Source organism: Oncorhynchus kisutch, linkage group LG27, assembly GCF_002021735.2.
Source record: "Oncorhynchus kisutch isolate 150728-3 linkage group LG27, Okis_V2, whole genome shotgun sequence".
Taxonomy (NCBI): Eukaryota; Metazoa; Chordata; class Actinopteri; order Salmoniformes; family Salmonidae; genus Oncorhynchus; species Oncorhynchus kisutch.
In genome coordinates, this window is record NC_034200.2 from 33555304 (window position 1) to 33577490 (window position 22187).

General features: G+C 41.9%; 1 protein-coding gene, 1 long non-coding RNA gene and 13 other non-coding genes across 18 annotated transcripts; 14 read left to right on the forward strand and 1 right to left on the reverse strand.

The window, feature by feature from the left end:
• Positions 1-296: 296 nt before the first annotated feature.
• LOC109871912 (DCN1-like protein 1) lies at positions 297-3860 on the reverse strand. Its single transcript, XM_020462938.2, has 7 exons — positions 3736-3860; positions 2690-2903; positions 2086-2254; positions 1708-1838; positions 1522-1604; positions 1275-1371; positions 297-1029 (listed from the first exon to the last, which is right to left on the reverse strand). The coding sequence occupies exons 1-7, from the start codon at positions 3835-3837 to the stop codon at positions 953-955; spliced, it is 873 nt and encodes a 290-aa protein (XP_020318527.1). The 5' UTR covers positions 3838-3860; the 3' UTR covers positions 297-952.
• A 1305-nt stretch (positions 3861-5165) lies between these two features.
• Positions 5166-20652, forward strand: LOC109871919 (uncharacterized). Of its 4 annotated transcripts, none has more exons than XR_004205738.1 (21): positions 5166-5255; positions 7186-7375; positions 7666-7828; positions 8121-8241; positions 8455-8593; positions 8991-9124; positions 9240-9329; positions 9606-9672; positions 12320-12509; positions 12800-12962; positions 13589-13727; positions 14125-14258; positions 14374-14463; positions 14740-14806; positions 17454-17643; positions 17934-18096; positions 18723-18861; positions 19259-19392; positions 19508-19597; positions 19874-19940; positions 20041-20652. It is a non-coding gene; the product is annotated as an uncharacterized LOC109871919 (long non-coding RNA). The 4 variants fall into 4 exon arrangements; XR_004205739.1 differs by lacking the exon at positions 8121-8241 and adding an exon at positions 13255-13375; XR_004205740.1 differs by lacking the exon at positions 8121-8241 and adding an exon at positions 18389-18509.
• Positions 6072-6142, forward strand: LOC116357864 (small nucleolar RNA SNORD2). Its single transcript, XR_004205906.1, has one exon. It is a non-coding gene; the product is annotated as a small nucleolar RNA SNORD2 (small nucleolar RNA).
• LOC116357868 (small nucleolar RNA SNORD2) lies at positions 7046-7114 on the forward strand. Its single transcript, XR_004205910.1, has one exon. It is a non-coding gene; the product is annotated as a small nucleolar RNA SNORD2 (small nucleolar RNA).
• On the forward strand, positions 7518-7588 carry LOC116357865 (small nucleolar RNA SNORD2). The gene has a single exon (XR_004205907.1). It is a non-coding gene; the product is annotated as a small nucleolar RNA SNORD2 (small nucleolar RNA).
• On the forward strand, positions 8201-8382 carry LOC116357861 (small nucleolar RNA SNORA81). Its single transcript, XR_004205903.1, has one exon. It is a non-coding gene; the product is annotated as a small nucleolar RNA SNORA81 (small nucleolar RNA).
• On the forward strand, positions 8726-8905 carry LOC116357858 (small nucleolar RNA SNORA81). Its single transcript, XR_004205900.1, has one exon. It is a non-coding gene; the product is annotated as a small nucleolar RNA SNORA81 (small nucleolar RNA).
• Positions 12180-12248, forward strand: LOC116357869 (small nucleolar RNA SNORD2). Its single transcript, XR_004205911.1, has one exon. It is a non-coding gene; the product is annotated as a small nucleolar RNA SNORD2 (small nucleolar RNA).
• Positions 12652-12722, forward strand: LOC116357866 (small nucleolar RNA SNORD2). Its single transcript, XR_004205908.1, has one exon. It is a non-coding gene; the product is annotated as a small nucleolar RNA SNORD2 (small nucleolar RNA).
• LOC116357862 (small nucleolar RNA SNORA81) lies at positions 13335-13516 on the forward strand. The gene has a single exon (XR_004205904.1). It is a non-coding gene; the product is annotated as a small nucleolar RNA SNORA81 (small nucleolar RNA).
• On the forward strand, positions 13860-14039 carry LOC116357859 (small nucleolar RNA SNORA81). Its single transcript, XR_004205901.1, has one exon. It is a non-coding gene; the product is annotated as a small nucleolar RNA SNORA81 (small nucleolar RNA).
• LOC116357870 (small nucleolar RNA SNORD2) lies at positions 17314-17382 on the forward strand. The gene has a single exon (XR_004205912.1). It is a non-coding gene; the product is annotated as a small nucleolar RNA SNORD2 (small nucleolar RNA).
• Positions 17786-17856, forward strand: LOC116357867 (small nucleolar RNA SNORD2). The gene has a single exon (XR_004205909.1). It is a non-coding gene; the product is annotated as a small nucleolar RNA SNORD2 (small nucleolar RNA).
• On the forward strand, positions 18469-18650 carry LOC116357863 (small nucleolar RNA SNORA81). The gene has a single exon (XR_004205905.1). It is a non-coding gene; the product is annotated as a small nucleolar RNA SNORA81 (small nucleolar RNA).
• LOC116357860 (small nucleolar RNA SNORA81) lies at positions 18994-19173 on the forward strand. Its single transcript, XR_004205902.1, has one exon. It is a non-coding gene; the product is annotated as a small nucleolar RNA SNORA81 (small nucleolar RNA).
• Positions 20653-22187: the final 1535 nt, after the last annotated feature.

The following is a 22187-nucleotide window of genomic DNA, read 5'->3' on the forward strand; positions in this document are numbered from 1 at the left end:
CACTAAAAACTTTGTGAATCACACCAAAAGGTTAGAATTGAATGACTATTTTACAATAAACCATCCTGCCTATTTTCTATCCAACTTACATACTTAACATTGTAGGCCATCATTGTAAATAAGAATTAGTTCTTAACTGACTTGCCTAGTTAAGTAAATAATCACATTAAAGAATAGTTCATTCACTCTCAGGCCAGTAGCGTACAAAGGACATCACTATTTGAGAAACATGTGGAGTAAAATTAAACAATTGGAAGAATAGTACATCCTTTTAACATAAGACATACAAGTTCATATGCAGGTTTCAGGTATCAGCTTTGGCAGAGAGAAATATGACAGACAAGAGTGCATCACCATTATCAACACACATCAAAGAAATATAAAATGGAAACATTTATTACCTTATACATTTGTACTGGAATAGCATTATGATTAAAACTAACAAAAATTACAATCAAATGTTTTTGTACTGTTCTGTCACACAGGTCTCATAAAACAAAATTCATATTCATAGCAGGAATGCACACAAAGTATTAAAATGTAATTTAATATTTAAAGAATGACATTCCCTCACGGACCATCGTGTTTAGAATACGATACAATTGTATTTGTCTTTTCGGGGTGTCGGTTTGCTTCACGTGAACTTCGACTGTGTCAACTAAACACTGGGACAGGAACTGTAAGGTCCAGGATGGCGACTCCTCTCCAGTTGGCTAGAGTTGACACGAAAAAAGCCCCATACTAAAGATAAAATCCCAAACCACCACAAGACGACCGACGAGGAGATATGCCTTTTATATTGTCTGTTGTGTAAAACATCTCAGTCCTGAGGGTTGGAAAAGGCAACATAGATCTCAGCTCAGTGCAGTCCCCTGTGCTCCGTTTCTCAGCCTCGGTTGTGTGTTTTTTGTATAAACAAACGTATGGACGTTCCTCCGAGTTTGGGCGGTCCCTAGACAGCGGTGCTTTTGGTCCCAATGTGCAGTCGTGCAAACTCCACAAAATCGTCAATGAGGACTGGCCATGCTCCTTGGAGGAAGGAGACAAAAATGACAGATGTTTCATGCATAAAATTCAACTTGCTTTCTCTAAAAGGAAGCACAACAGATATGGGGTTAAGCAAAAAAAAATACTTTTCAACTCTGGTGGTTGTTGGGAGAGGCAACAAGTGGGCTGGCTCCATATTATTCCATTCACAACTGATTACATTGTCATGCACCTGACCTGAGGCAATAGGTTGCTATAGTTCAGCCTTAGTACACAAAAACACAAACCTTCCTCGTCGTAATTGGACATGTCATCAGTTATCATTGTGCTGAAGTCTAACAAGAGGTTCCAGGTGTCCTTAGGGATTGATCGTTTATGGTGCTCCTGCGGGGAAAGAAGAATAAAAAAATAAAAATGTGCATTAAAAGAAACTAGCCTGTTTATTGAAGCCTTCAACTGAAGCAAACCCATCCAATTTCCCCTCTGTGTGGATCAATAAAGTATACTCAATTCAATAAAGAGAAAATAACTTACCACTAAAAATTTGTTCCACAGGTCCAGGAATTTGAATCTTCCAGCCAGTACTAAATTCCAATACGCAATTGCCATTTCTAAGTCTAGAAAATGCACAACAATAAGGACATGTCTGAGAGAAATCCAAGTCCAATGAGCAGAGTAGACTATGAAAATAGATCAGGAATGTCAAAATGTATTGCTTACCCAAACCTTTCTGGCCAGGATTCTTTGCAAAGTTAAATGTAAACTGGTAAAAGTCCTTAAATTTTCCATGGTCTTTTAACTCTTGCTCCATTTTTGGTAGTTGGGCTTTTAGTTTCTCTATACTGTCACACCTGAGGAGAACAAAATAAGCTTTAGCACCAAGTACAAGTTTAAGGGTTAGCCTATCTGATGTGGAGAAAGAAGAGCTTAGCCTACATTCTGTTACACAACTCAGTGGCTGATGGACGACAACAAACAATTTCCTCTATAATTACATGATGAAATGAATTAACACAACACACACACACACACTTGTTGTCAATTAAATTGGCCCCAGAAATTAAGTGAAACCTCTCGCTCTTTAAAGGCCATCCTCACCCTTGTTCTGCCATCCCATCCATGAACTCTTGTCTGGAGAACTCGCACTGTGTTGCAGCCCGGAACTTCCAGGCGATGAAGAGCACACTAATACTGGCCGGGTCCAGGCCCAGGTCATCACAGAACTGCTGGATGCCATCTATTCCAATTTTGTTGTCATCTTGTGGGTCTGAGTGAAGGATAAGGCAAAAATAAAGTGTTTAATTAATACTTTGCCACTTTTGAGCAACTTGACTGACAAATATATGAATTTATTTGATGATATCCATTTTTATTTGATTTTGGTGGTCAAAGGTAAGTTATGCGTTTCGACATTATGCATGGCCCTATGGCAGATTTTATTTTTACAGTCAGTTATACTGCTATTGTTTTTACTTACAGTACCATAGTACTATCTTGTGCCCTTGTGACAAGCTCTCTGTAGCTCAGTTGGTAGAGCCTGGTGCTTGCAATGCCAGGATAGTGGGTTCGATGGGACCACCCATACTTAAAAATGTATGCACGCATGACCAAGTCGCGATGGATTAAAGGGTCTGCTAAATGGCATATATTATTATAGTACAGCCAGCATAGACAGAGATGTGAAAAGAAAGATGACACTTACCTCTGTATCTGTTGTAGAGTTGCTCTAACCTTTTCTTGTCCAACACTCCCTTTAGATTCGGATGGTAGAGGTCTGGATTTTGGAAAAAGTTGTCTGTGGAGACATCTAGTTTCCAGTCATTCTGTGACAGACAGGTCAATGCCGTCTTCTCATTTGATTGTGTGAAGATCATGAACTGTCGAACTTTATCCTTCTGTGAGGACTTCAGCTTGTTCTGGGGAACAACACAGACGTTTACAGAACAAACACAATGACAGAAATGTAGCTCTCCTCATGCTCAGAATTGTGAGCTTTCAAAACGGTATAGCCTTGGGTAGAAATTCCATCCCTGGCAACACTCTTGAGTCTGCAAACCTGACAATACATGCATTGCACACTTCTTCTGGTGTCATCTTGCCAAGCAATAAGCATAATCTTGGATGCATGTTATAATAGCTGGCTTGTAGCCACGGAAGTCGTTTTGGGAAGCTATTTAGCCTAATGACTTTCCTCTAGGTATCAAGGCAACAACGCAAAACTGCTTAATCGACTATACACGAACGGTTTGGATGCAGAAAAGTATTGGCATGACATAAGTGAGCACAACAATTAAGTTATTGTGACATTCACACATTCTATCCAATATCCACAGCGTTCATAGGCAAAACAAACAGGCCTAGTCAAAGCTATGATCCGCGACGGCGCATAATGTTCATTTGAACGACCAGCTAGCCGAGATTGGCCGGCTTCTTTAGCAACGTTTTAATATTTAGATAGCTAGACTGACTGTCTAGTATCTGTTGTTGACTAGAACTGTCTGACAAACCTACCTATGCTGCAGTATTGACAAGCCACATAGGTTGTTCAATGACAATGAAACGAAATACAGTCGAGTTGCTGAAAAGCTAAATAGCTAACAACTAGCTAGCGTTACCTTTGCAACGCTAACAGATAACCTTTTAAACAAGTATGTTTAAATTCAGTGTTTAGGGTGTTCATTTGATCAATGTTGTATGGCATAACTAAAAATAAACATAAAAAAATAGATAAATAAACGTATTCTTCACCATGTTTGTAATTGCCCGACTCCCTTTTTCCCATCCAGCTGCCTCGCTCGCTTCCACCTTTTTCCGCTCATGCGCAGTTTGGACACAACAGATGCCTGTCATGTTGGTGTAGCTACATATCACTTTTCCAGGTCGCTATATGTATAGTCAGACATGGTCCGTATGCATATCTACGGACTACGGTTGACAGACTGTAGCATAGTGTATCTTATTTGACTTAATGGTTGGATAGTGTATCTTAACCATTGACATAATGGTTGGTTGGTGGTGGACACTATTTGTGGGTGGGGCAGAAATGCTATGCTAGTATACCAGACATATAATTTACTAGATCAGATACCACGAAAAAACATGAATCCTGCCTGGATACCAGATTCTTATATTTCAAACTGAACAGATAGACAGACACACAATAACTCTTTACCAGCCCCAACCATAAGAATAAAATACAGAATATGTAAATTGCATATATTACAACATCTCTCAAAGGTATTATTAATATAGCTACTATTGTAATTAGTATTCTGTTCCCATGATATTGCAGTGTGCTATCACCAAAATATATATTGTATAATAATGATCTATCTATACCACTCATTACACAAACACTGGAATCAATGCCAACCAATTACATATTTTTTGTAATGTACTCCATGTTCTCCATTGAGTCTCATTAAAAGATGCAGTAATGATCACAATGAACCGCAAACAGAGAGTTTGCTGAGTTTGCTGAGTTTGCTGTAGGTTTTTTATTTATGCACTTTCTTGCACTATGATTTTTTTGGCCACTAATGATGTTCTAATAAACATCTTTATTTTGCATTCAAGCCTCAGTTTGGTATTTTTGACATGGGGCTAGGGCCGGAACAGCTATAACTAATTTGATAATAATCCAAAACATTCCAAATGTATGAGTGGTAAAACAGGGCATTTTGACATGAGAAAAATAGGAGTCTGATTGAGGTTAGAAATGATTTCATAAAGCTGATACAGTATGTTGTCTTGGCAAAGGTACTCCTGCATCATTGCTATCCCAGATCCTTGGGACTTCCCTACCCCATTGAAGGTGACATTTAAAATGGTTAAGGTTAGGGTTAGGTAAGGGTTAAGGTTAGGGTAGAAGTTAAGGTTAGGGTAGGAGTTAAGGTTAGGATTAGGGTTAGGATTTAGGGTAGGGACGTTCCCAGAATTTTGACATGATGAGGACGCCGTAGCAACCGAAGCACATGCAATTTGTGCTGTAATATCATTCCGTTCTAAAATATAGTCTAAATCTTTAAAATAAAAATCCTTATAGAATGAAACTTCACAGTATTAACACATAAAACACGAGTATTTGTATATTAAAAAAATATTGTGTTGTTGTGTTGAGAAAGTCTTGTCGAATAAATTGAATTTTTACATTTCAGTGAAAATAGTCCGGCTATATAAAAGCGCTTGTCCTCCTCCACGTAGATCTTTCCAGTCGCATGTTGAAGTTGGAGAAGGATCATGTCTAGCCACTCTCCTGAATACAACAGGTAAAACAAAGAAGAAACTTGTTACATTTACAATTATTGTAACAAATTAAAATGATATATATTTATAGATATGCGTTTTCCATGCATCTTGCAGATATTCAGAGGGAACTAGGTGGGTTACGCCGGACGCATTGGCATTCACTTAGCTAACGTTATCTAGCTAATGTTAGCTACTTTAATTATCTGCGAAGATGGCAATTCATATCCGACTCGTGTAGTTGCGTGTAACGTTAGTATGCAAAGAATATGCAGTCAACTATAGTAGTTACCAAGACATTTGTACATTTAATTGATGGAATAAGACCTGTGACTACTAAATTAATGTGTCATCCTTGGCCTAGTTCCAGCTTCCTCGGCTAAACTAATTTAACTTGCGACGCACTGAGTTGGCTGGCCGCAGGATTACAATACACATTTAGAAGGAAATAAAATATTAGCGACTATAAATTCATCTTGTCGAATTTCGGGGGCATGTCAGTCAAATTACCGCACGAGACACGTGCCCAACCAAGGTTGGTGAAATTGGACAGCACAGGCCAAACTCGATAAGCAACAAGTCATTTAGAATTTTTGGACGATGTGTTAAATATTGCTATCCCATCTTTCGGCTACGTAAACTAATTATGTAGACCTTTTTGTATTTTTACACATTTTCCAACTTCCCACGTGGCGACTTAGGTTTTTCTGTAATCGGTTCAACCCTCGCCCAATAACTAAGTTAGTCAAATGTTTTTGTTTTCTCCGTTTTTCCATCTCTGACGCAACTCTTTTTGCGTACCACTTGTTATAGTGGATTTCAGTTCTGTGGGGAGTGTTGAGTGAAATGATGGCATTTCATCTTTCGGGACAGACCTGATAATGGTGACAACATTTAATACTGATCACTCAAACCTCAAGCGTAAGCCTGCAGTTAACTCAATGTCATCTCGCACTTATCGAAATGTGTGAACAGAATACTCATTGTGCAGAGCATCTGGAACGAGATTAATCTTAATTTTGAAGACGTGGCCCCTGGAGGAGACACTCCTTAGGGTATGAGTGTGGTTTTCAGAAGCCATCAGCCATTCAAGAGTGCAGTCGTTCCTTGTATCAAAGGTATGCAAGTCAATGGCTTGTTAGCAAAAAATACACTGAACAAAAATGTCACAATTTCAAATATTTTACTCTGTTACCGTTCATAGTACATTTAATTCATTGGGCCCTAATCTATGGATCTCACATGACTGGGCAGGGGTGCAGCCATGGGTGAACTATCTGGTTACAGTAACTTTAGTCCGTCCCCTCGCCTCTACCCGGGTGCGAACCAGGGACCCTCTGCACACCAACAGTCACCCACGAAGCATCGTTACCCATTGCTCCACAAAAGCCGTGGCCCTTGCTGAGCAAGGGGAACCACTGTCTCAGAGCAAGTGACGTTGCCGATTGAAGCGCTATTTAGCGCGCACCACAGCTAACTAAGCTAGCCTTGAAGTCAGCATGCCAATTGTGCATGTCTGCCATTATGACAACTGCACATTTGTGGCCTTTCATTGTCCCTGGCACAAGGTGCATGTGTAATTATCATGCTGTTTAATTAGCTTCTTGATATGCCTCACCTGTCAGGTTTTTCTTGGGAAAGTAGAAATGCTCAAAAATGAGGATATAAACAAATGTATGCCCAAAATTTGAGTACAGCTTGTTGTCCATATGGACATTTTCTGCCGTCTTATTTCAGCTCATGAAACATGGGACTAACATTTAACATGTGTTATTTTGGATTAGTATAATTGCAAGTTAAATTCTTGTCTATTGACTGACACGATGCCATACCATCTTTCGGGACTGACACAGCAATGGAGAACTACTATTACTGATCATTAAGTCAATTGTCACCGGGCAAAGCAGGATTTAAGTTCTGATCCTGAATCCCTTTTACTTTTTCCCTTCACAGGCTGCATCATCGCCCAAGCACGGGCAAGACTGCCATGTTTGCCATCTCTATCCTGCAGAATTGTACCCAGGCTCTGGTGCTGGCCCCCACCACAGAGCTGGCTCAGCAGGTATGCTGTGCCTGAGGTCTGGATGAACGTACATGTTTATCAGACCGAGGCGGCATATTTGGACAATCTACAACTAAAAAGGTATATTTTTCCATAATTCTTCCTGCAAAATTAGCTAATTGGGTTAAAGAAGGTGACGATCTTTTGGGATTGTATTCAATGACTGCATTAATCTGAAAGTTGGCCTGAATACTTAGCAAGGGATTTCTGTTCTGTAACAAGTGAGTGAAATGATGGCATTTCATCTTTCGGGACAGACCTGATAATGGTGACAACCTCTTATACTGATCACTCAAGACTGTTTGTCCTGTATAATACAGTGGCGCCAAGAGCAAATCGCCATGAAGTTCTTGTTTTGTCTGTTTTCTTAGAGCCAGAAGGGACTTCTGGCTCTGGGGGACTACATGGGGGCGGCCTGCCATGCCTAAGTTGGGCACTAATGTCTGCAAAGAGATGCAGAAGCTGCAGACTGGGTCCCCCCGCATAGTGGTAGGAACTCCAGGCTGGATGTTTGATGCTTAATAGGTGACGCCTGTAAGTACTCATCAGTGTAATTATCTGCTATCTGACTGTCTTGTAATTCAAGTGAAATTGTATTCGTCACATGCACCAAATACAACAGGTATAGATCAACATTACTGTGAAATGCTTGATTATAAGATTTTAGACAAAAATGAAGAGTTAAATTCAGAAAATATATGTATATCTTGTCCATTTTATATGCTTCGGATGTCTTAGTTTGGCTTAACCACGGTGCATATTTTAAGTTGTGCCCATTTTACTTGTGAATATATATATTGATATTGATTTCTGGATTAAATTCTAGAGCCTTGCTGTAGAAAATAGAAGTTAAACCTTGTTGCCACAAGGCAATCAACATGGGCTTGTCTCATCCCCAGCCACCCCACTTCCATATAAAAGAACTGTGCTAAAATTGCAGAATCCAGGTAACCCTTGGTTTAGGCAATAATGCTAGCAGAGTATTGTGTGGAAGGAGAGCATTTTTGCACTGTGCCGGAAAAGAGTTGTGGTCGAACCTCTTTCTTAATGTTCGTTGACCTCGTGTCTCGAGGCCTAGTGCAACAATTAATCCGTGACTTAAGATTAGTGCATTTCCTCAAGTTGTGATTTTTACTGGTGTTTCTTTAAATGCTGTGCAGGTGGCCCTCCTGTCAGCCACCATGCCTACTGATGTGCTGGAGGTGACCAGGAACTTCATGCGAGAGCCCATTGGCATTCTGGTGAAATAAAAGGAATTTCCCTAGAGGGTATTAAGCCGTTCTACATCAATGTAGAGAGGTGGGTAGCGTTCAGAAGATACATGACTCTTGTGCCCGTGTGTATATACCTGCCTTAATGTTGCAGGACCGCAGGAAGACTAGCTGCTGCCATTTGTAAGTATTGAGTCTGTAGTCATTGTGTATAGAGTTTCCCTTCTTTTTAAAGCACCCTGCTAAAATTGTGGGGGCGAAGCCTGTGGGCTTCGCTCCTGCGGTCATGTAAGCATGGGTACACCAAGGAAGGACAGTAAAGCCAGGGTTGAAATGAGGCTTGGGTGGACCTCTTTCTTAATGTCCAGTGTCCTTTGTCTCAAGATTCTGTGCTACAAAATTTCTGGTTATTTTCTATTTTAGAAGTGGTATGTTCTAAGGTGAGTGGTCAGTGAAATAAGTTGTTACCCTCACATTAATTCCAGGAGTGGAAGTTGGACACATTGTGCAACCTGTACGGGATGCCAACAGTCACTCCGGCAGGCATCTTCCTAACACCGGGAGGATCTGCTGGCTGACCGAGAAGATGCACTCAAGGGGCTTCACGATCTCTGCTCTGGTAAGACCATCAGACCCATTGCTCCCTGAATTATAATGCATTTAAAATTACTGTTGTGTTGGGCATGAGGTTGTAATTTTAAATGCAGGTTGAAATATAACACTTTGTTTTCCAGCATGGCGACATGGACCAGAAGGAGAGGGATGTCATCACGAGGGAGTTCAGGTCTGGCTCAAGCAGAGTACTCATCGCTACGGACTTATTGGTGAGGATAGCATCTCACTCTTATCATCTAACTGTCATGTTTGACTTGACTTGACATGGCTACATGTATTTGTTATCCCAAATGGGTTTTCTCTGCAACTGCCCTTTCATGGCTTAGCAGTAACACCTTTTGGGAGATTAAATGTCTGTTCTCCACCACGGGTTTCTCTCTCTGTAGGAATCTGTTACTTAATGTCAGACTACATTTACAGTAAAATGTTTTGTAAGTCTGATTACACCTACACTTGCGTTTAATATCTTTTGTTTTGATATCCAGGCTCGGAATTGATGTGCAGCAGGTTCCTTGGTCACCTTCCTACAAAGAGGGAGAATAATATTCGCAGGTATGTACAGTCCCTGCATAAATATAAATGGTAGACTTCAGACTATTGTATTTGGAAAGCAGACCTGGACCTAAGGATTGTTCCTCCCCCATTTCTCTAGAATTGGTTGTGGTGGCTGTTTTGGCAGGAAAGGTGTGGCTGTAAACTGAGCGAGGAGAAGTGTATTCTTCGGGACATCAAGACGTTTCACAATACAACAGTGGATGAGATGCCTTTGAATGTGGCTGACCTGATTTGAACCTGGATGTTGAATCATTGCTAGCGGTCTTACACTCATTGTGTTCATTTGAGCATTGAGGTAAGTTTGCGTTTCTTTGAATCAGACTTCTGATATTTGTAAGATATGGTGTCTCATGGACAGGTTAGAATCAACAACTGTCCATGAGACCAAGTCTGATTCAAGATAGGCAAGCTTACCTCAATGCTCTGGGCTACACAGCTGATTAAAATAACTAGTGGGGTTGCAGGCTGACTCATTGTGGCTTGTGATGGTTTTAGCATGTACAGTCTTTTTTTGTGTGCCAGCAAAGCCACAAACAATACATTACTTGTGCTCACACGGTGTCCACAAGCTTAGGACACAACAGCAGAGCTTTTCACAATGTCGTGAATCCTTACGACTACTACACCTGGTTATCAGCGGAGCCTTGTCTGACAGCAACAGTTATATCAGCCTCATATACTACCTTTTAATAAAACAAAATGAAACATGGCTGAATTTTTTTTTCTTACTGACAATTGTTCATACTGTGGCATGAGGGGACGAGTGGAAAAGAGACTCAACGGTTAATTTTGATTAAGGCATGAGCGAGCTAGGCCGGATGTAGTCAATTTTACCTATTTGTTCAGCACTTGTGAAATGTACAGTGCCGGAATTCTGAACGTCAGTATTCTACCCCAAGTCAGAACCGTAGGGTAAGGGGGGCATATAAGCAGACAAAAGCTCTTACAATATTGGTGCACATATAGGCTGCGCCAGAAGATAGCGGCTTAATACACAACGTACACTTAGCTACAGTATGCAGTGCCATCAATGTTCAGACCCGCTGACTTTATCCACAATTTGTTACTTGTGACTGTTTCCCCCTTAGTGGTGGTAAGTACTACAGTCGTTTATCTACTTTTTGTATTTTGCCTACATTCCTAAAGATTTATTTTTACTCCACATTTTCCCTGCCGCTCAATGCGTTTCATTTTGAATGCTTAGCAGGCCAGGCAAATTGTCTAATTCACACACTTATCAAGAGATCATCCATGGTCATCCCTACTGCCTCTGATCTGGCAGTCTCACCAAACCCATGCTTTGTCAATTATGTCAGAGTTGGAGACTGGTTTTCTGCTTGGGTATGATGCTACAGGCTTGGGACCTGTATTGGGAGTTTCTGTCATTTTTCTATGCAGATCAAATTTTATTTGTCACGTGCCGACTAAAACAGACCTTACAATGAAATGCTTGTTTACAAGCCATTAACCAATGATGTAATTTAAAAAAACGTATGTAAAGAAACATATCAGCAGTAAATAAGAATAGCGGGGCTGTATACAGGGGGTACCGGTACAGAGCCCTCAAGCTCTGTCAGGTTGGATGGGGAGCGTTGCGGCACAGCTATTTTCAGGTCTCCAGAGATGTTTAAGTCCGGGCTCTGGCTGGGCCACTCAAGGACGTTTCGAGACTTGTCCCAAAGGCACTCCTGCGTTATCTTGGCTGTGTGCTTAAGAGTCGTTGTCCTGTTAGAAGGTGAACCTTCGCCCCAGTCTGAGGTCATGAGCACTCTGGAGAAGGTTTTCATCAAGGATCTCTCTACTTTGCTCCATTCATCTCCCTTGATCCTGACTAGTATTCCAGTCCCTGCTGCTGAAAAACGTCCACAGCATGATGCTGCCACCACCAAGCTTCACCTTAAGAATGGTGCCTGGTGTCTTCCAGATGTGATGCTTGGTATTCAGGCCAAAGAGTTCAAGCCTGACCAAGGCTCTTCTCCCCTGATTGCTCAGTTTGGGAAAGGAAGGATTGGAGTGATAAAATGTGGGGATTAGACTGGGACAAGGCACAGTTGAAAATTACAGTGACTATGCCTGTAAGCTGAAATGTCACTCAAGACGTAGACAGTAGATGGGTAAAATATACACTTTGGATGGTGTATCCAATATTTAGCGCGCACCACAGCTAACTAAGCTAGCCTTGAAGTCAGCATGCCAATTGTGCATGTCTGCCATTATGACAACTGCACATTTGTGGCCTTTCATTGTCCCTGGCACAAGGTGCATGTGTAATTATCATGCTGTTTAATTAGCTTCTTGATATGCCTCACCTGTCAGGTTTTTCTTGGGAAAGTAGAAATGCTCAAAAATGAGGATATAAACAAATGTATGCCCAAAATTTGAGTACAGCTTGTTGTCCATATGGACATTTTCTGCCGTCTTATTTCAGCTCATGAAACATGGGACTAACATTTAACATGTGTTATTTTGGATTAGTATAATTGCAAGTTAAATTCTTGTCTATTGACTGACACGATGCCATACCATCTTTCGGGACTGACACAGCAATGGAGAACTACTATTACTGATCATTAAGTCAATTGTCACCGGGCAAAGCAGGATTTAAGTTCTGATCCTGAATCCCTTTTACTTTTTCCCTTCACAGGCTGCATCATCGCCCAAGCACGGGCAAGACTGCCATGTTTGCCATCTCTATCCTGCAGAATTGTACCCAGGCTCTGGTGCTGGCCCCCACCACAGAGCTGGCTCAGCAGGTATGCTGTGCCTGAGGTCTGGATGAACGTACATGTTTATCAGACCGAGGCGGCATATTTGGACAATCTACAACTAAAAAGGTATATTTTTCCATAATTCTTCCTGCAAAATTAGCTAATTGGGTTAAAGAAGGTGACGATCTTTTGGGATTGTATTCAATGACTGCATTAATCTGAAAGTTGGCCTGAATACTTAGCAAGGGATTTCTGTTCTGTAACAAGTGAGTGAAATGATGGCATTTCATCTTTCGGGACAGACCTGATAATGGTGACAACCTCTTATACTGATCACTCAAGACTGTTTGTCCTGTATAATACAGTGGCGCCAAGAGCAAATCGCCATGAAGTTCTTGTTTTGTCTGTTTTCTTAGAGCCAGAAGGGACTTCTGGCTCTGGGGGACTACATGGGGGCGGCCTGCCATGCCTAAGTTGGGCACTAATGTCTGCAAAGAGATGCAGAAGCTGCAGACTGGGTCCCCCCGCATAGTGGTAGGAACTCCAGGCTGGATGTTTGATGCTTAATAGGTGACGCCTGTAAGTACTCATCAGTGTAATTATCTGCTATCTGACTGTCTTGTAATTCAAGTGAAATTGTATTCGTCACATGCACCAAATACAACAGGTATAGATCAACATTACTGTGAAATGCTTGATTATAAGATTTTAGACAAAAATGAAGAGTTAAATTCAGAAAATATATGTATATCTTGTCCATTTTATATGCTTCGGATGTCTTAGTTTGGCTTAACCACGGTGCATATTTTAAGTTGTGCCCATTTTACTTGTGAATATATATATTGATATTGATTTCTGGATTAAATTCTAGAGCCTTGCTGTAGAAAATAGAAGTTAAACCTTGTTGCCACAAGGCAATCAACATGGGCTTGTCTCATCCCCAGCCACCCCACTTCCATATAAAAGAACTGTGCTAAAATTGCAGAATCCAGGTAACCCTTGGTTTAGGCAATAATGCTAGCAGAGTATTGTGTGGAAGGAGAGCATTTTTGCACTGTGCCGGAAAAGAGTTGTGGTCGAACCTCTTTCTTAATGTTCGTTGACCTCGTGTCTCGAGGCCTAGTGCAACAATTAATCCGTGACTTAAGATTAGTGCATTTCCTCAAGTTGTGATTTTTACTGGTGTTTCTTTAAATGCTGTGCAGGTGGCCCTCCTGTCAGCCACCATGCCTACTGATGTGCTGGAGGTGACCAGGAACTTCATGCGAGAGCCCATTGGCATTCTGGTGAAATAAAAGGAATTTCCCTAGAGGGTATTAAGCCGTTCTACATCAATGTAGAGAGGTGGGTAGCGTTCAGAAGATACATGACTCTTGTGCCCGTGTGTATATACCTGCCTTAATGTTGCAGGACCGCAGGAAGACTAGCTGCTGCCATTTGTAAATATTGAGTCTGTAGTCATTGTGTATAGAGTTTCCCTTCTTTTTAAAGCACCCTGCTAAAATTGTGGGGGCGAAGCCTGTGGGCTTCGCTCCTGCGGTCATGTAAGCATGGGTACACCAAGGAAGGACAGTAAAGCCAGGGTTGAAATGAGGCTTGGGTGGACCTCTTTCTTAATGTCCAGTGTCCTTTGTCTCAAGATTCTGTGCTACAAAATTTCTGGTTATTTTCTATTTTAGAAGTGGTATGTTCTAAGGTGAGTGGTCAGTGAAATAAGTTGTTACCCTCACATTAATTCCAGGAGTGGAAGTTGGACACATTGTGCAACCTGTACGGGATGCCAACAGTCACTCCGGCAGGCATCTTCCTAACACCGGGAGGATCTGCTGGCTGACCGAGAAGATGCACTCAAGGGGCTTCACGATCTCTGCTCTGGTAAGACCATCAGACCCATTGCTCCCTGAATTATAATGCATTTAAAATTACTGTTGTGTTGGGCATGGGGTTGTAATTTTAAATGCAGGTTGAAATATAACACTTTGTTTTCCAGCATGGCGACATGGACCAGAAGGAGAGGGATGTCATCACGAGGGAGTTCAGGTCTGGCTCAAGCAGAGTACTCATCGCTACGGACTTATTGGTGAGGATAGCATCTCACTCTTATCATCTAACTGTCATGTTTGACTTGACTTGACATGGCTACATGTATTTGTTATCCCAAATGGGTTTTCTCTGCAACTGCCCTTTCATGGCTTAGCAGTAACACCTTTTGGGAGATTAAATGTCTGTTCTCCACCACGGGTTTCTCTCTCTGTAGGAATCTGTTACTTAATGTCAGACTACATTTACAGTAAAATGTTTTGTAAGTCTGATTACACCTACACTTGCGTTTAATATCTTTTGTTTTGATATCCAGGCTCGGAATTGATGTGCAGCAGGTTCCTTGGTCACCTTCCTACAAAGAGGGAGAATAATATTCGCAGGTATGTACAGTCCCTGCATAAATATAAATGGTAGACTTCAGACTATTGTATTTGGAAAGCAGACCTGGACCTAAGGATTGTTCCTCCCCCATTTCTCTAGAATTGGTTGTGGTGGCTGTTTTGGCAGGAAAGGTGTGGCTGTAAACTGAGCGAGGAGAAGTGTATTCTTCGGGACATCAAGACGTTTCACAATACAACAGTGGATGAGATGCCTTTGAATGTGGCTGACCTGATTTGAACCTGGATGTTGAATCATTGCTAGCGGTCTTACACTCATTGTGTTCATTTGAGCATTGAGGTAAGTTTGCGTTTCTTTGAATCAGACTTCTGATATTTGTAAGATATGGTGTCTCATGGACAGGTTAGAATCAACAACTGTCCATGAGACCAAGTCTGATTCAAGATAGGCAAGCTTACCTCAATGCTCTGGGCTACACAGCTGATTAAAATAACTAGTGGGGTTGCAGGCTGACTCATTGTGGCTTGTGATGGTTTTAGCATGTACAATCTTTTTTTGTGTGCCAGCAAAGCCACAAACAATACATTACTTGTGCTCACACGGTGTCCACAAGCTTAGGACACAACAGCAGAGCTTTTCACAATGTCGTGAATCCTTACGACTACTACACCTGGTTATCAGCGGAGCCTTGTCTGACAGCAACAGTTATATCAGCCTCATATACTACCTTTTAATAAAACAAAATGAAACATGGCTGAATTTTTTTTTCTTACTGACAATTGTTCATACTGTGGCATGAGGGGACGAGTGGAAAAGAGACTCAACGGTTAATTTTGATTAAGGCATGAGCGAGCTAGGCCGGATGTAGTCAATTTTACCTATTTGTTCAGCACTTGTGAAATGTACAGTGCCGGAATTCTGAACGTCAGTATTCTACCCCAAGTCAGAACCGTAGGGTAAGGGGGGCATATAAGCAGACAAAAGCTCTTACAATATTGGTGCACATATAGGCTGCGCCAGAAGATAGCGGCTTAATACACAACGTACACTTAGCTACAGTATGCAGTGCCATCAATGTTCAGACCCGCTGACTTTATCCACAATTTGTTACTTGTGACTGTTTCCCCCTTAGTGGTGGTAAGTACTACAGTCGTTTATCTACTTTTTGTATTTTGCCTACATTCCTAAAGATTTATTTTTACTCCACATTTTCCCTGCCGCTCAATGCGTTTCATTTTGAATGCTTAGCAGGCCAGGCAAATTGTCTAATTCACACACTTATCAAGAGATCATCCATGGTCATCCCTACTGCCTCTGATCTGGCAGTCTCACCAAACCCATGCTTTGTCAATTATGTCAGAGTTGGAGACTGGTTTTCTGCTTGGGTATGATGCTACAGGCTTGGGACCTGTATTGGGAGTTTCTGTCATTTTTCTATGCAGATCAAATTTTATTTGTCACGTGCCGACTAAAACAGACCTTACAATGAAATGCTTGTTTACAAGCCATTAACCAATGATGTAATTTAAAAAAACGTATGTAAAGAAACATATCAGCAGTAAATAAGAATAGCGGGGCTGTATACAGGGGGTACCGGTACAGAGCCCTCAAGCTCTGTCAGGTTGGATGGGGAGCGTTGCGGCACAGCTATTTTCAGGTCTCCAGAGATGTTTAAGTCCGGGCTCTGGCTGGGCCACTCAAGGACGTTTCGAGACTTGTCCCAAAGGCACTCCTGCGTTATCTTGGCTGTGTGCTTAAGAGTCGTTGTCCTGTTAGAAGGTGAACCTTCGCCCCAGTCTGAGGTCATGAGCACTCTGGAGAAGGTTTTCATCAAGGATCTCTCTACTTTGCTCCATTCATCTCCCTTGATCCTGACTAGTATTCCAGTCCCTGCTGCTGAAAAACGTCCACAGCATGATGCTGCCACCACCAAGCTTCACCTTAAGAATGGTGCCTGGTGTCTTCCAGATGTGATGCTTGGTATTCAGGCCAAAGAGTTCAAGCCTGACCAAGGCTCTTCTCCCCTGATTGCTCAGTTTGGGAAAGGAAGGATTGGAGTGATAAAATGTGGGGATTAGACTGGGACAAGGCACAGTTGAAAATTACAGTGACTATGCCTGTAAGCTGAAATGTCACTCAAGACGTAGACAGTAGATGGGTAAAATATACACTTTGGATGGTGTATCCAATATTTAGCGCGCACCACAGCTAACTAAGCTAGCCTTGAAGTCAGCATGCCAATTGTGCATGTCTGCCATTATGACAACTGCACATTTGTGGCCTTTCATTGTCCCTGGCACAAGGTGCATGTGTAATTATCATGCTGTTTAATTAGCTTCTTGATATGCCTCACCTGTCAGGTTTTTCTTGGGAAAGTAGAAATGCTCAAAAATGAGGATATAAACAAATGTATGCCCAAAATTTGAGTACAGCTTGTTGTCCATATGGACATTTTCTGCCGTCTTATTTCAGCTCATGAAACATGGGACTAACATTTAACATGTGTTATTTTGGATTAGTATAATTGCAAGTTAAATTCTTGTCTATTGACTGACACGATGCCATACCATCTTTCGGGACTGACACAGCAATGGAGAACTACTATTACTGATCATTAAGTCAATTGTCACCGGGCAAAGCAGGATTTAAGTTCTGATCCTGAATCCCTTTTACTTTTTCCCTTCACAGGCTGCATCATCGCCCAAGCACGGGCAAGACTGCCATGTTTGCCATCTCTATCCTGCAGAATTGTACCCAGGCTCTGGTGCTGGCCCCCACCACAGAGCTGGCTCAGCAGGTATGCTGTGCCTGAGGTCTGGATGAACGTACATGTTTATCAGACCGAGGCGGCATATTTGGACAATCTACAACTAAAAAGGTATATTTTTCCATAATTCTTCCTGCAAAATTAGCTAATTGGGTTAAAGAAGGTGACGATCTTTTGGGATTGTATTCAATGACTGCATTAATCTGAAAGTTGGCCTGAATACTTAGCAAGGGATTTCTGTTCTGTAACAAGTGAGTGAAATGATGGCATTTCATCTTTCGGGACAGACCTGATAATGGTGACAACCTCTTATACTGATCACTCAAGACTGTTTGTCCTGTATAATACAGTGGCGCCAAGAGCAAATCGCCATGAAGTTCTTGTTTTGTCTGTTTTCTTAGAGCCAGAAGGGACTTCTGGCTCTGGGGGACTACATGGGGGCGGCCTGCCATGCCTAAGTTGGGCACTAATGTCTGCAAAGAGATGCAGAAGCTGCAGACTGGGTCCCCCCGCATAGTGGTAGGAACTCCAGGCTGGATGTTTGATGCTTAATAGGTGACGCCTGTAAGTACTCATCAGTGTAATTATCTGCTATCTGACTGTCTTGTAATTCAAGTGAAATTGTATTCGTCACATGCACCAAATACAACAGGTATAGATCAACATTACTGTGAAATGCTTGATTATAAGATTTTAGACAAAAATGAAGAGTTAAATTCAGAAAATATATGTATATCTTGTCCATTTTATATGCTTCGGATGTCTTAGTTTGGCTTAACCACGGTGCATATTTTAAGTTGTGCCCATTTTACTTGTGAATATATATATTGATATTGATTTCTGGATTAAATTCTAGAGCCTTGCTGTAGAAAATAGAAGTTAAACCTTGTTGCCACAAGGCAATCAACATGGGCTTGTCTCATCCCCAGCCACCCCACTTCCATATAAAAGAACTGTGCTAAAATTGCAGAATCCAGGTAACCCTTGGTTTAGGCAATAATGCTAGCAGAGTATTGTGTGGAAGGAGAGCATTTTTGCACTGTGCCGGAAAAGAGTTGTGGTCGAACCTCTTTCTTAATGTTCGTTGACCTCGTGTCTCGAGGCCTAGTGCAACAATTAATCCGTGACTTAAGATTAGTGCATTTCCTCAAGTTGTGATTTTTACTGGTGTTTCTTTAAATGCTGTGCAGGTGGCCCTCCTGTCAGCCACCATGCCTACTGATGTGCTGGAGGTGACCAGGAACTTCATGCGAGAGCCCATTGGCATTCTGGTGAAATAAAAGGAATTTCCCTAGAGGGTATTAAGCCGTTCTACATCAATGTAGAGAGGTGGGTAGCGTTCAGAAGATACATGACTCTTGTGCCCGTGTGTATATACCTGCCTTAATGTTGCAGGACCGCAGGAAGACTAGCTGCTGCCATTTGTAAGTATTGAGTCTGTAGTCATTGTGTATAGAGTTTCCCTTCTTTTTAAAGCACCCTGCTAAAATTGTGGGGGCGAAGCCTGTGGGCTTCGCTCCTGCGGTCATGTAAGCATGGGTACACCAAGGAAGGACAGTAAAGCCAGGGTTGAAATGAGGCTTGGGTGGACCTCTTTCTTAATGTCCAGTGTCCTTTGTCTCAAGATTCTGTGCTACAAAATTTCTGGTTATTTTCTATTTTAGAAGTGGTATGTTCTAAGGTGAGTGGTCAGTGAAATAAGTTGTTACCCTCACATTAATTCCAGGAGTGGAAGTTGGACACATTGTGCAACCTGTACGGGATGCCAACAGTCACTCCGGCAGGCATCTTCCTAACACCGGGAGGATCTGCTGGCTGACCGAGAAGATGCACTCAAGGGGCTTCACGATCTCTGCTCTGGTAAGACCATCAGACCCATTGCTCCCTGAATTATAATGCATTTAAAATTACTGTTGTGTTGGGCATGAGGTTGTAATTTTAAATGCAGGTTGAAATATAACACTTTGTTTTCCAGCATGGCGACATGGACCAGAAGGAGAGGGATGTCATCACGAGGGAGTTCAGGTCTGGCTCAAGCAGAGTACTCATCGCTACGGACTTATTGGTGAGGATAGCATCTCACTCTTATCATCTAACTGTCATGTTTGACTTGACTTGACATGGCTACATGTATTTGTTATCCCAAATGGGTTTTCTCTGCAACTGCCCTTTCATGGCTTAGCAGTAACACCTTTTGGGAGATTAAATGTCTGTTCTCCACCACGGGTTTCTCTCTCTGTAGGAATCTGTTACTTAATGTCAGACTACATTTACAGTAAAATGTTTTGTAAGTCTGATTACACCTACACTTGCGTTTAATATCTTTTGTTTTGATATCCAGGCTCGGAATTGATGTGCAGCAGGTTCCTTGGTCACCTTCCTACAAAGAGGGAGAATAATATTCGCAGGTATGTACAGTCCCTGCATAAATATAAATGGTAGACTTCAGACTATTGTATTTGGAAAGCAGACCTGGACCTAAGGATTGTTCCTCCCCCATTTCTCTAGAATTGGTTGTGGTGGCTGTTTTGGCAGGAAAGGTGTGGCTGTAAACTGAGCGAGGAGAAGTGTATTCTTCGGGACATCAAGACGTTTCACAATACAACAGTGGATGAGATGCCTTTGAATGTGGCTGACCTGATTTGAACCTGGATGTTGAATCATTGCTAGCGGTCTTACACTCATTGTGTTCATTTGAGCATTGAGGTAAGTTTGCGTTTCTTTGAATCAGACTTCTGATATTTGTAAGATATGGTGTCTCATGGACAGGTTAGAATCAACAACTGTCCATGAGACCAAGTCTGATTCAAGATAGGCAAGCTTACCTCAATGCTCTGGGCTACACAGCTGATTAAAATAACTAGTGGGGTTGCAGGCTGACTCATTGTGGCTTGTGATGGTTTTAGCATGTACAGTCTTTTTTTGTGTGCCAGCAAAGCCACAAACAATACATTACTTGTGCTCACACGGTGTCCACAAGCTTAGGACACAACAGCAGAGCTTTTCACAATGTCGTGAATCCTTACGACTACTACACCTGGTTATCAGCGGAGCCTTGTCTGACAGCAACAGTTATATCAGCCTCATATACTACCTTTTAATAAAACAAAATGAAACATGGCTGAATTTTTTTTTCTTACTGACAATTGTTCATACTGTGGCATGAGGGGACGAGTGGAAAAGAGACTCAACGGTTAATTTTGATTAAGGCATGAGCGAGCTAGGCCGGATGTAGTCAATTTTACCTATTTGTTCAGCACTTGTGAAATGTACAGTGCCGGAATTCTGAACGTCAGTATTCTACCCCAAGTCAGAACCGTAGGGTAAGGGGGGCATATAAGCAGACAAAAGCTCTTACAATATTGGTGCACATATAGGCTGCGCCAGAAGATAGCGGCTTAATACACAACGTACACTTAGCTACAGTATGCAGTGCCATCAATGTTCAGACCCGCTGACTTTATCCACAATTTGTTACTTGTGACTGTTTCCCCCTTAGTGGTGGTAAGTACTACAGTCGTTTATCTACTTTTTGTATTTTGCCTACATTCCTAAAGATTTATTTTTACTCCACATTTTCCCTGCCGCTCAATGCGTTTCATTTTGAATGCTTAGCAGGCCAGGCAAATTGTCTAATTCACACACTTATCAAGAGATCATCCATGGTCATCCCTACTGCCTCTGATCTGGCAGTCTCACCAAACCCATGCTTTGTCAATTATGTCAGAGTTGGAGACTGGTTTTCTGCTTGGGTATGATGCTACAGGCTTGGGACCTGTATTGGGAGTTTCTGTCATTTTTCTATGCAGATCAAATTTTATTTGTCACGTGCCGACTAAAACAGACCTTACAATGAAATGCTTGTTTACAAGCCATTAACCAATGATGTAATTTAAAAAAACGTATGTAAAGAAACATATCAGCAGTAAATAAGAATAGCGGGGCTGTATACAGGGGGTACCGGTACAGAGCCCTCAAGCTCTGTCAGGTTGGATGGGGAGCGTTGCGGCACAGCTATTTTCAGGTCTCCAGAGATGTTTAAGTCCGGGCTCTGGCTGGGCCACTCAAGGACGTTTCGAGACTTGTCCCAAAGGCACTCCTGCGTTATCTTGGCTGTGTGCTTAAGAGTCGTTGTCCTGTTAGAAGGTGAACCTTCGCCCCAGTCTGAGGTCATGAGCACTCTGGAGAAGGTTTTCATCAAGGATCTCTCTACTTTGCTCCATTCATCTCCCTTGATCCTGACTAGTATTCCAGTCCCTGCTGCTGAAAAACGTCCACAGCATGATGCTGCCACCACCAAGCTTCACCTTAAGAATGGTGCCTGGTGTCTTCCAGATGTGATGCTTGGTATTCAGGCCAAAGAGTTCAAGCCTGACCAAGGCTCTTCTCCCCTGATTGCTCAGTTTGGGAAAGGAAGGATTGGAGTGATAAAATGTGGGGATTAGACTGGGACAAGGCACAGTTGAAAATTACAGTGACTATGCCTGTAAGCTGAAATGTCACTCAAGACGTAGACAGTAGATGGGTAAAATATACACTTTGGATGGTGTATCAATACACCCAATCACTACAAAGACACAAGCGTCCTTCCTAACAGTTCCCGGAGAGGAAGGAAACTGCTCAGAGATTTCACCATGAGGCCGACTAAAACAACT

Bases quoted from the DNA above. Each gene is read 5' to 3' on its own strand.
- LOC109871912 (XM_020462938.2), bottom strand. From the start codon at position 3,837: ATGACAGGCATCTGTTGTGTCCAAACTGCGCATGAGCGGAAAAAGGTG. The intron at 1,839-2,085 runs GTGAGGATGGCC...TGTTCTCCTCAG, and splicing joins GATGGGATGGCAGAACAAGG to GTGTGACAGTATAGAGAAAC. The intron at 1,030-1,274 runs GTTTGTGTTTTT...CCTTCCTCCAAG, and splicing joins GTCCAATTACGACGAGGAAG to GAGCATGGCCAGTCCTCATT.